At 40.3% G+C, this 13,553-nt stretch overlaps 1 protein-coding gene across 2 annotated transcripts in view; it reads right to left on the reverse strand.

The window, feature by feature from the left end:
• Frrs1 (ferric chelate reductase 1) overlaps positions 1-13,553 on the reverse strand; it is a 75,947-nt gene that overhangs the window by 22,783 nt on the left and 39,611 nt on the right. For both annotated transcript variants that reach the window (XM_029563838.1, XM_008833701.3), the window contains exons 6-7: positions 11,912-12,094; positions 1,116-1,214 (exon numbers count right to left, since the gene is read on the reverse strand). In XM_029563838.1, coding sequence (XP_029419698.1) covers positions 1,116-1,214; positions 11,912-12,094 — 282 coding nt within the window. The remainder of the gene's footprint in view (positions 1-1,115; positions 1,215-11,911; positions 12,095-13,553) is intronic.

The raw sequence follows: 13,553 nt of genomic DNA on the forward strand, positions 1-13,553 counted from the left end.
AACTTTGTCAACTGTCCTGCGAGAATAAAAAATGGTCTGCTTTGGGCAAACATGCCAACATGGCACCAGTACCCACAAGATAGCCACCTAAGGCACCGGTCATTACCATGTGTTCATCCCTCTTGGTAACCAAGAAACACTCTGTCACTAACAGTATTGTGTTTGTTTGACTGACTAGTTGTCTGTTTTTGAGACAAGGCCTCATGTAGCCGAGATTGGCCTCAAACTCATTTTGGATGATTTTGACCCTCTCATCCTCCCGCCTCCACCCCTCCAACCCCTCCAAAATGCTGGGGTTCTAGGCATGCACTACCACACCTAGTTGTGTGATGCTGGGAATCCAACCCAGGGCTTCATCCATGCTAGGCCAGTACTCTATCTAAAGACTCTTCTTAAAAACATGCCCTATGCTCAAATCATGTTACTAAGCCATGAAATACTTTTTCATACGAGGCAACAAAAAGGATTTAAGTGACTTAAATAGGAATCAGTTTTTTCTGGGGCTGAAGGGATGGCTTAGCAGTTGAGAGCATTTGCTGCTCTTCCAAAGGACCCAAGTTCAGTTCCCAGCACCCATTTCAGGCAGTTCACAACCACCTAGAATTCCACACACATGGCATATGCACACATAGATGCACACACGTACACATAAGTAAAAATAATTTTTTAACATTTTATTTACTATTTTTATTTTATGTGTATGAGTGTATTGCCTGCACCTGTGTCACACAATCCCCAAGGAAGTTGGAAAAGAGTGTCAGAATCCCCTGGAACTGGAGTTAGGGGTGGTTGTCAGCCGCCATGTGGGTGCTAGGAATTAAACCCAGGTCCTCTACAAGAGCAGCCAGTGCTCTTAACTGCTAAGTCATCTCTCCAGTCCAAATTAAAAAAAAAAAAAGAACTAGTCTTTGCCTACAAAAGAAATGTGTCTTGTGTTTTCTAGAGGACAGAGAAGTTTCTTACGGATCATTCTGAGAGGAATTCTGTCACCGGGTTCCTGCCCAGACTACTGCTAACTGCAGAGGCTACAGACTCACTTGCACAGCCACACCACTGGTGGCCACATGGAAGGAAGGTAGACTAACAAGATAGGTTCCCAGCATGTTCACACTTACCCTTGATTCCATCACAGGATAACTTCGCCCTGTCAAATAGGATGGTCGTATATGCACAGTCTGATCCTCACGAATACATAAGTAAGCATCATCATCACCCTGAAAAGCAATTGCAAATGAGACTTTAGAGGAACGAATTTAATATTTTAAAGTCATTTATCAAATACCATTTGATGTTTTTAAAACTTACTTTACTAACTCAGTGGTCAGTGAACTATGAATTCTAGAGAACTGGTTCTTCATTTGTTAGTTAAAAAATAACTTTTAGGGGCTGGAGAGATGGCTCAGTGGTTAAGAGCACTGACTGCTCTTGCAGAGGACCCAGGTTTGATTTCCAGCGCCCACATGGCAGCTATGAACCATCCTTAACGCTAGTTCCAGGGGAACCAGAAGCCCTCTTCTGACTTCTGTGGCATTGCATAACATGGGTGCACTCACTTACATGCAGGTAATACACTCATACACATAAAATAAAAAAAATACTTTTAAAAAAGTAAATAAATAATTTTCTAGCCTGGCATGGTGGCACATGCCTTTAATCCCAGCACTTGGGAGGCTGAGGCAGGGACCAGCCTGGTTTACATAGAGATTTCCAGACTAGCCAGGGCTACATGGCGAGACCCTGTCTCAAAATTAAATAATAGCTTTGGGGGAATATAGAATTTAGTCTAAAATTTCAATCTAAAATTTAAAATGACAGATCAAAGTAGACCTGCATTGGAGACCAGTGTACACTTCCCTGGCATGGGAAAGACCCTGAATTCCATCCCAGAAACTTTTTTTAAAAAAACATACAGAATACCTTTATGTCCATAAACCAAAAGGTGATGCCACCACAAACACTATCATGTATATGCACGCAAATATTTGCATTTATATCTATTTTTATCCTTCCCAAATGGATAACTATAGTTTTGTTAACTTCTTTTGATTTAAGTTGCTGTGAGAATTGTGCCAGAGACTTATTTGAGAAAAATATCTGCGTCCTACCTATAATGACTGAACACACCACACTGGATTGGACATGGTTTGCTAACTAGCCAAATACTGCTGCAGCCTGCACACAGTCAATGGATTTAATGTGACATAACAGTTTGAAATATCTGAGTTGAAAGAGGAAATTTTGTCAGTACAATTCCTTTCTAATTAATTTTTCTGAGAATTTCACACATGAGTATAGTCTTTACATTCTTTCCATCCTTCTCAGTTCCACATCAATATAATTCTTACTTATCCTTTAGTCGCCCATATTCCTTAACTCTGAAAGTTAGGCCTCATTCTTTAGAGTAGCTGAGAAGGAAGGCAGTAACTTCAAAATACATTTAAGCAATGTGTTGTATGGACTTTCCCTTTTTAGCAACACAATACAACAAATTAGCAATCTTCATCTTAAGACTATCCATATTCTATTAACAAGGCCCTTCATGTGCTTTAATTTCTACATTCTTTTTAATTCTTTATTGAAGGTTGGAGGCCTCACCGGGTAAAGGCACCTGACACCAAGCCTAATGACCCAAGTTCCAGCCCCAAGATCCACATTGTAGAAGGAAAGAAGTAACTCCAGAAAGTTGTCCTCTGACTTCCATACATGTTCCATGGCAGCACACCCATACATATATACAAACACGCACAGAAATGTTATAAAGAAAACTTTAAAAACAGAGATGAAGTTCTCTCTGTCTTGTACAGGCTGACCCCAAACTCCTGGCCTCAAGTAATCCTCCTGTCTCAGCTTTCCAGTAGCTGGGACTACAGGTACATATTGCCATACCCAGTTCTGATCACTAACTTCTTCTACGCAGTCATAAAGTATTTTACTATAAATTTTAACAGGTACCCACACTAAGGAGGCTGAGCAAGAGGACTGGAGTTCAAGGCTGACGTTAAAGGACATGAGACTTTGTCTCAAAAAAAAAGAAAAAGAAAATCCCAATATGAAATCCTAACATATTTCTTTCCTTCCAGACTCAAACTTATTTTAAAATGTTCCGCTCTTAAAAGCACTCCAGGACATAATTCCAGCAAAGCAATTTTTCAGTACTGCACAACTCACACTCAAATCAGAATTACCATAGTTCAAGAAAGAAATGTGGCACAGATATGATTTAAACTAAGAGTTGACAAACTATGGCCTGAAGACCAAACTGAATCTGAAGCTTATTTTTATTCAGTTCATGGAACTTCTACAAATGTGGCTTAAAACTTAAAACTTAAAACTTCTATAAATGTGGCTTAAAAAACTAAAAGAAGATCCAATCGCAGCCTTAAAGCCTAATAACCACTACAATGACCAGCACAAACTATAGCAGTGCAGTAGTGGCACTTTCATCTTGGGGATAATCAATAGCTACCTAATTGGACTTAAAACCCTCTCACAGGGAGGGAACTCAGGTGTGGTACTGTCAACATAGCCAAATACGCATGGCTAGATGGGACATAGATCCTAGAGAAAACCCTATATCTGTCACATCCCTTAGACAAATGAAATTTCTTACTCTATGCTAAATATGGATCCTTATATTTACCAACAAGTATGCCTGTTACCACTCATTAAAGAAGCTTCTTTGTGCAACAGATAGAGACCATTACAGAGTTCCACAACTGGTCACACACAGAGAATCACCATCTGTGAGATGCCCAACCCTAAGTGACACATCTACAATAGAACCTCTACACCTAAGGCTCATGAAAGATAGTGGAACGAACGGTAGAGCAAATACTAATGCATCTCTCAACTCTCACCAGCGAATTCTTCCTCATGCAACAGATGGCAGTGAACACAGAAGGCCATAAAACTGCCCAAAGTGTAGATAATAAGGGACTGCAGAATGTGTGCCCCTGGATAGGACTCCTATATTAAACCTCACCCAGCCAGGGCTCATGGACCATTGCAGAAGAGGAGGAGGAAAGATTGTAAGAGCCAGGGGTAGTGAATGACCATAAGGAAAAAGAGCCTTCCCAGGTCTGGGAACTTGCTCATATGAACTTACAGCAATGGTGACAGTATGCAGAAGACCCAGGCAAACTCAATCAGACAAAAATCTAGCACAGAACTAGGGAAATGAACAGGAGGCCCCAACCTTCACCAGGGAACTATTAGCAGTTGATCACCGCTAGGTGAGGGAGGAGTTGGTCTTCTTTAAGCGGGTGAAGCTAGATAGGCTGATCAGGCTCCAGTGTCTGAACTCACACTGCAGGACATCTAGAGACACAAATTTGACTCAATGGACCTTAATATATATGACAGAATGCATGAAATCTGATGGGCATGCTATGGGGGGAATACCAATGGGGGAGGGGGTCTAAATATGATTAGGCTGTATGAAATGCACAAAATTTCAGTAAAAATATATATTGAAAAAATTTAAAGGTACATATTTCATGACAAATAAAAATACATCTAATTCAAATTCAGTGTCCAGGGTTTTGCTGAAACTCATCCACACCCATCCATTTATGTCTGCTGCATGTCTGCCTTTGTTCTCCAACCACATAGCCAAGTAGCTGTGATGGAGCCCATCTGGCCCATACTCTAAAATGGTTGCTGTTTGTTTCTTTACAGAGAAAGTTTGCTGAACCATGATATTAAACAATTTGTGTTTTCTAGAATGTCTATTATCAGTGAAGCATAGAATCATTTTGGTTTGGGACTGGAGAGATGGCTTAGCAGTCAAGAACACTGGCTGCTCTTGCTCCTATAGAGGACCCAGGTTTGATTCCCAGCAGTCACATAACAGTTGTCTATAACTCCAGTTTCAGGGGAATTCAACACCCTTTTTGTGACCTCCACAGGCACTGCACAACATGGGTGTATTTACATGCAGACAATACAGTCATACACATAGAAATAAAAATAATAATAAATTTTTATAAGTTATTATTTTGGTTTAATTTTTAGTGGGGCTGGGGAGATGGCTCAGTCAGTAAAGTGGTTGCTGAACAAACATGAGAACCTGAGTCTAGATCTCCACATAAAAGTCAGGCATGGCAGTGCACACCTATAATCCCAGCGCTGGGCAGGCAGAGTCAGCTGGATCCCTGGGGCTTGATGGCCAGCCAGTCTAGCTGATCAGTGAGCTCCAGCTTTAGAGATTCTCTCAAAAAAAATAAGGTAGAGGGGGCTGGAGAGATGCTCAGCAGTTAAGAGCACTGGCTGCTCTTGCAGAGGACCAGGATTCAGTTCCCAGCATCCACATGGTTCCAGTTCCAGGGAATCCAATACCCTCCTCTGGCTTCTATGGGCACCAGGCACACACATGGTACATTTAAATACATACAGACAAAACACTCCTGCGTATCAAATAAAAATAAATAAATCTTTTTTAAAATTTAAATAAGGTTGGGTGTGGTGGCTCACGCCTTTGATCCCAGCACCCAGGAGGCAGAGGCAGGTGGATCTCTTGAGTTCAAGGCCAGCCTGGTCTACATAGTGAGTTCCAGGACAGCTGGGGCTACAGGGAGACCCTTTCTCAAAAGAAAAAAAATGTAAATAAATAAATAAAATATTAAATTTGGAGAGCAATTGAAGAAGACACTTGACATCATCCTCAGGCTTCCATATGTACATACACACACACATACGTGCATATGCACACACCAAAAAATAAAATGCAATCAAAATGGTTTATTTAGAGGCAAACTGATAAGCACTATAGCACTAAATATGGCAGCAAGGGCCTCTTGAATATCGAAGACAATTTGGGAGTGAAAGGAGCTTGTAACTCAATCCTCACTAATCTAAATGAAGGATAAGAGAAGATATTACTGCTTATGTGCTATGGAGTTCCAGAAATCCCAGGTTCGAAGCATGGAATCACACAACACAAGGAATGCATAGGGGAGATTACAGAGACAGGAAGACTAGTGAGGGTTTCTACAGCAATGTAAGACCAGAAAGTTTCAAGCCACATCAAGGAAAGTGCCAATGCAACAAAAAGAGTAAAAGAACTATGTTAAAGATAGATTCAAAAGTACATGGGAGCACACACCTTTAACCCTAGCACTTGGCAGGCAGAGGCAGGCGAATCTCTGTGAGATCAAGGCCAGCCTGGTCTACATAGTTGAGTTCCAGGTCAGCAGGGCTGCAAGGAGACCCTGTCTCAAAAAGACAAAAAAAAATTTTTAATAAAAAATAAATAAATAAATAAATAAATAAATAAAGGTACCAATAAACTGCAACACAATGGGCAAGAAGAATCCATTGGTCCAGAAGCCAGCAAGACCCTCAGCAGATTAAGGCACTTGTGGAACAACCTGACAACCTGAGCCCAATCCCTGGACCTCACAGACAGGTAGAAGGAGAGAAATGACTTCACAAAGTTGTCCTCTGACCTCCACACTCATGCCATGGCATACATACCTACAATACATCATATATACACATACAATAATAATACATAATTTTTTAAAAAAGAACATACCAGTCTTTAGTGTGACTCCAAAAGGAAGGAGGGCTACAGAGGAAAACTCTCCTTTCAGAAGAATTTCAGCTTAAAAGTTAGAACATCACCATTCTGCAACTACAGCTGTCATAGCCAATTCAGAGAAGGAGCATCATTCAGTGCTAGACTCATGTGATAAAAGGTTATGAATAAATAGAATAATCACAAAGGATTAAAGTACACCCTACACATTACTTATTAAATCCAAAGACAAAATGTACTTGCCCAAGGGAGAAATCTGACAGATACCACTGATCAAACAGCACAGTCAACAATGGAACAATTTTACATGTACCTTTTGATTCCATGCACAGGTTCAGAAAGAACATTATTAGTACTTGCACCAAAAATCTTAATATGAATCTACTGTAAACAGCAGAACACTCTACAAAGTAATTGGCCTTAAAAAAAAAAAAAAACAGAATCAAGAAGAAAGGTGGGGTAACTTCTAAAGCAAGGCAGAGCAACAAGACACAGATACAGGCATTGAGCAGTGACAGCTTGGGTCTAAGAAAAGAACTTTTTTTTAAGTAGCTACAAAGGAATTTTATTGGGACCAATGGGGAATTGATATATAAAATATGTAGTGCCGGGGGCTGGAGAGATGGCTCAACAGTTAAGAGCACTGTCTGCCCTTGCAGAGGACCCAGGTTCAATTCCCAGTACCCACATGGTAGCTAACAGCCATCCATAACTCCAGTTCCAGGAAATCTGATGCCCTCTTCTGACCTCCTTGGGCATTGCACAACACGGGTGCACTTAAGACTGGAGGAGTCAAGGGACTTATGCAGAAAAGAGGCTGGTGGGTTGTCCAGCCCAGGGAAGCAGAGGGAGGTGAGGGTGGGACCAGGCCCAGAGGGCTCTTGGGGACCATGAGAAGGAACTGAGTTGGTCTGGATTCAAAGCATCAGGAAGCAGTGGTGGTTCTGGCTGAGAGGTCGGCCCCACCTGGTGTCTGGGATGCCAAGACAAGAAATGGGCCAGTACTCAGGCTAGGAGGAGAGACCGGGTGCGGGAGCTGGGAGAGTGAATGAGGCTGAGGGAGTCAAGGCCCAATGGGTGCCCAAGAAAGAGGCTGGGGGGTTGTGCAGCCCAGAGAAGCAGAGGGAAGTGAGCAAAGCTGTGGTTTCTTGTGAGTCTCTTCTCCTGTAAGTGGTGAATTCCTTTGCTCCTCTCTGTTAGCAGAGACTGAAATAACATTAAAAATCAAGCAGAATGCTGGATAAAAAAACAAGAATGACCTCAATAGAAACTTCAGGAAACTGAGACTGAAGAGAGGACCCCAGATAGTTAAGAGCAGAGGCTGCTTTTGCAGAGGACCTGGGTTCAATTCCCAGTACCCACATGGTAGCTAACAGCCATCCATAACTCCAGTTCCAGGAAATCTGATGCCCTCTTCTGACCTCCTTGGGCATTGCACAACACGGGTGCACTTACACACATGCAGACAATACACTCATACATATAAAATATAAATAAAATATTTTTAAACTATACAGTGCATAAAATGATTGTCATTATCAAATTTTCTCAATGAGATAAAATTGTGGTAATTGCAAGAGAACTGTCCTGTTCTTGGGACAGACAAGCTGAATGTTTTAGAATGAAATGTTCTCAAATCTACTTACTCTCAAGTAGTTCAAGAGAAAAAAATTGTATTTATATGCACCACATAAATCACCAAGTCAGAGAGATGAACATGGACATAAAAGTAAAAAGATAAATTGGCCAATGTAGGTGACTAGGTAATGGAGTTCACTGTACTATTCTTTCCACATAGGTTTAAAGCCTTTTAAAAGGAAAAGTTGGGGCTGGGGATGCAGCTAAGCATAACATGTGCTGAGGCCCTGAGTTCAATCCCCAATACCACAAAATAGAAGCAAACATCAATGGAGAAGAGAAGTTCAAGGCAGGAAGAAGAGAGCCTGAGAGATGAATAAAAAGAAGAAATCCAAGTCAGAATCAAAATTTCTGCCAAACCAGGGAGGATGGTAACAATATAATGCTCTGTGGATGACTCTGAATGGTACCTTACAAGTAAACAATAATGGTGAGTGACTTCTAATAGTGTTGTTGATCACCAAGAATAAGGAAAACAAGGAGACTCTAGGAGAGAAAAAAAAATCAATAATCTTGTTAATTCATGTTAATTGTGCTGTCTAAGCCCAGCACTAAAACTGACAGTATTAGTTCAAATAAGGTCAGAACTGGGAATAACCTAGAATTTGGCCATTGAAAGATTTCATAGGCAGCAAGATAATACAAGGCAAGTATAATATTGCAAGGCATATATTCTGTCTTTACCCCTTCTCCAAGACAAAGCTTCTGTAATCTTTGGACTCTCCAAAGTAACCTCTGGTACCTACAAGATTAAAGGTTTAGGACCTTAACCCCAACACCCAACCTACCAAGAGGACAGAAGGTAATGAAGGTTAAACTGATCATCAATGATCAGAAATCAATGATTCATGCCTATGTAATGAAGCCTCCACAAGACCCCAAAGGGGCAGGGCTCAGAGAGCTTCCAGACAACTGAACTTGAGGTTCCTGAAATGTTGTGTGCCTAAGGAGGGCATGGGAGCTCAAGGGCTCTTCTCTTGTACACACCTGGTCATGTGAACCTCTTTATCAGTATCCTTTGCAGAATCATCTAGAATAATAGAATAGACCAGTAAGCTGAAGTATTTCCTGGATTCTGTGAATAGCTCTAGAAAACTAGTCCAATCTTAGGAGAGAATGTTGGGAAGCCTTCCGTACAGTCAAAAGCATAAGTCCAACAACCCAGGGTTTGTGACGTGTCTGAAGTAGGAAGAAGGTTGGTCTTGGGGACTGAGCCCTCAACCTATGGATCTGATGCTACCTTCAAGTAGATAAAACTGAGTTGAGGCCAGGTGTGGTGGTACATACCTTTAGTTCCAGCACTCAGGAGGCAAAGGCAAGTGGATCTCTGTGAGTTCAAAGCCAGCCTGGTCTACAGAGCAAGGTACAGGCCAGCAGTGGCTACAGGAAGACCTTGCCCCAAAAAGGTTAAAAAAAAAAAAACTGAGTTGAATGTCTGCTGCAAAATCAATTGCTTGCTTGACTTGTGGGCAGAAATCCCTACCTTTTGGGGGTCACAGAAGTGATCTGTGTTGGGATAGTAGAGTTGGAGAAATTGAGTCCATGTTTTTTTGTTTTCAACTTACCAGGGAAGGAGGAAGGATAGAAGCTCATAATGTGTATACCTGATAAACTTTATATCATATAATAAAATATCACAGAGAAGACTAAAATTCAAAGACTAGCAAGCCATTGTTAGCAAAAATATAGAAAATTATACTCTTCATCAATTTTAATGATGAGGTCAAATAGCAAAACAATTGCCAATTGACAAGCCAATTTTTAAAAAGGTAGTAGACTTTAGGTTATCCAGTCAGTATTTATAATATCAAACATCTTCAGTATTTAAATTTGCATTCTATACAATGGGTAAAAATAAGACAAATTTTGAAGATAACAACCTAAAATAGAAATAATCACTTTAAAAATATATCTTGAAGATGATCTATTTCCACCAATTTAGGGAACCAGGTGTACAGCTGATTTAATCATTAAGCAGGATTGCACTGCAAATCAACTGCACCTGCATAATTAAGTCTTTTTTCTAAACATTTTTGATGAGCACTATAAGAGGACAGATAAGATTTCTAAGTAAGATAAATATATCTTGAATTAGAGATAAATGCTTTTGTGCCACCTCTACCTACAATTTACAATGGAAAGAATTAGCCTACCTGTCAGTCACCCAGTCACCACACTCAACAGCGTACCATCCTTCCCTCTCAGGTTTTATGTGACCAGTGAAGGGAAATACACTATTACATTATTATAACATGAATTTGGGCTGTTATGAGAATAAGTTGTGTTTTTCAGTGACTAATACATATAGTATATAATAATATGTAAATAATATGATATATGTAAATGAATGCTGTGCCCCGGAGATGAACCTTAATGAAACCGTGTATTTATCCAACAAGGCTTTTTAATCCTATTTGGACTCAACTTCAGAATTTGTTTCACAGCCAATTTCATTCCATTCCTACAACAGGCATTGCTTCCACCTTTGTTGCTGTATAATCACATTTGATTCTTGCCTCAACCTTATTATTCACCTCATGCACCAAATTTGATTCATTTACTAATACTGAGAACACCCAAGAGGATAAGCTGCAGGTCTGGCGGTAATTGCAGAGGGAAAGCGGGGGAAATATTTTGAACAATTACTGTATTCTATTCCATAAAAATGGATCAAACTTCTAATAAAAGTAACTCTTAAGAGGAAAGATCGGAATTTTGTTACTTTGGAAAGTACATGAGGCAACATGCAATGTTCTTCTTGGTTTTCTTGTTTTTTGAGTCAGGGTTTAGCATCACCCAGCCTGGCCTCAAACTTCTCATGACCTTGAACTCCTGATGCTCCTACCTCACCTACAGAGTGCTGGGAACACAGGCATGCACCACCACACATGGCTACAGTGCATTTCAGAATGTCTGCATTCTATACAGCCATCTCAGTTCTCTTCCTTCCTTCTTTTCTCTATTTATTTATATATGGCTCGCTAAAGAAGTGGTGTTAAGCTTAAACCCTGATTTAAAAAAAAAATAATAACCTCTCCAAAAACTCTTTCCTTTCCTAATTCAGAAATCAGGAGCTTGCTCCATTGATAATCACACCTGTCTTCACCACCAACCCCTCGTAAATAGGACACACTTGCCCTGGCCACAACCTCTTTCCTCTCCCTGGGGAAACCGGATGCTGCTTTTCCCCACAGCACAAGGCTGCCACCTACAGGACCACTAACTCCAACCCATGTCCCACCCCCACCCCACCCCAACCCCAGGAAGAGCAGGAATTAGAAATTCTGGTCACATATACAGGCCTCACTCCTTGTATGGGAAATGCACCATGACGACCAAAATAGAGACACCAACATCAGAAACGGAGCTTGAGCTCCGCCTGCTTGAGTGAACAATGGTTTGAAAGGCATTGCAAACGTGGAATTTTATGCGGTCCTGTTTTTTTCTGTGATTCCTGCTTTTTGACAGAGACAGAAAGGAGAAAATCTACTACACATAAAATTATCCTACCAGTTGACCTTAAGACATCCTGTTCTTAGAGATACGTAACTACACAACTGTTAAAATCGTGAAACAGCTGTTTAGATTCAGACGGGTTCTAATTAGTTGTTCCTTTCCCATTCTACCCATATTTCTGATCATTTAACTCTAGAAGACAGAGCTAATCTCTGTTGATAAGAGCTCGTGACAGCAGCCCTCCTTCCACCACAGATTATGCAAGCAAGAGGTACATACCATCCACCGGTCATGAGAAAACGCAAATGACACGTAGCCTTCACTGGGACTGCTCATTTCAACCATCACTGACTGGTCATGTGTGGTAAAGGACAAGAAGACGCAGGCAGCCTCCTTCTCTGGGTCACAGTTCAAAGGACTCCTAATACAGAACTTCTTGTTCCCACACTCTGAGGCACTGAACTAGAAAAATGATAGGAAGGGAAAAGTCTTAATTATGAAATAAGCAGTTCACTGCCGATGATTGAACACCCCTACTTTCATATGGGTTGTAATGAGAAAACCTTTACAGAAGGATTCAAATAAGAGAACAGAAGATGCCTCCCAAATTAGTAATGATCAGAGCATTTGTGGGTCTATGAAACTGTCTGTTACAATACATTTCAGAAGAGAGCTAAAAGTGATGTAACTAGGCTTAATGGGAGCATAAAAACTAATCACAGTGAAGCCAGCAAGTCACCAGGACCTAGGAAATGCGATTCCGGCCCCTGTTTTCTCCTTTGGTCCATCCCATCTGCCAAATAACTTGTTCTCTAAGGGCCTCTTTACCTTTGACTCTTCAAAATAGACTCTGAGGTCTCTTCTAAAGGTGCTACAATTCCGTGACTCTCAATGAATCGCCCTATAATTAAAGGTTATAAACTTGGCACAGAGGTGCAGTAAAAGCGCCAAGAAGAACTGACACCTTTTATTGACTCCATGAAAAGACAACAATATCTTCTATCAGGAAGCTGATAGACCAACAGTTTATTCCCTTAAAGAAGCTTTTAGATAAGTATTAAAACTAAAGGGAGAACTAGTACAAATAATAGATTTATTCATAATTATATGCTCAAACAAAAGTAACGCATTTATAATGCTATGATAAATACAATATCCATGAATATATTTAAAACTGCAGAAAAGGAGGAAAATGAAGTAAGACTATTTTGCGTAAGGGAAAACTGATTTACTGAGTCTTTTTTTTTAAGTTGTTTTTCAAGATTTCTTTTTATTTGTGTACAAGAGTACGCCACATGTGTTGGGATGCCCGAGCAGGCCAAGAGAGGGCCTAGAGTTGGATTTACAAGCTGTTATGAGCTACCCAACATGAGTGCTGGGAACTGAACTCAGGTCTTCTGGAAGAACAGCAAGTGCTCTTAACTACCGAGCCATGTCTCTAGTCCTTATTTAGCCTTTTATATGTGAACAAAGAGAGATATAAGGACAAAAATGGAAAAAGAAACCGAACCAATGTTTAGCTCATAGCTGTTAAGTGCAAAGCACAGGTAGAAAGCTTATAACCATTATTTTGACAGATTCTCTTGATGATATTAAGAACTATATGTGATTGTTTCTCATCCTATAGTGAAACTGAAGAATGAATAATTTCCTCCAAAGACCTACAGAAAGTAGGTAAGTCAGCATTTAGACACAAGTATGTTCTCTCAACTGTGAAAATCTGATCTGAAACTTTTCATTCTACCCATTTCTGAATTAAACAGTCTAATTTATCAGAATTTCCTTCAGTAAAATTTCTTGTCTCTAATACACATTACCCTTTCCATAACTTTTTTCAGTTATCATTCTTTCAAATCAGAAGGCCTACATGGAATTCTAGATGACAATATTGCAAGAGAATTTTCTGTGGTTCCGCATATAA

Source organism: Nannospalax galili, unplaced genomic scaffold (genome assembly GCF_000622305.1).
Source record: "Nannospalax galili isolate Female #2095 unplaced genomic scaffold, S.galili_v1.0 scaffold255, whole genome shotgun sequence".
Classification (NCBI taxonomy): Eukaryota; Metazoa; Chordata; class Mammalia; order Rodentia; family Spalacidae; genus Nannospalax; species Nannospalax galili.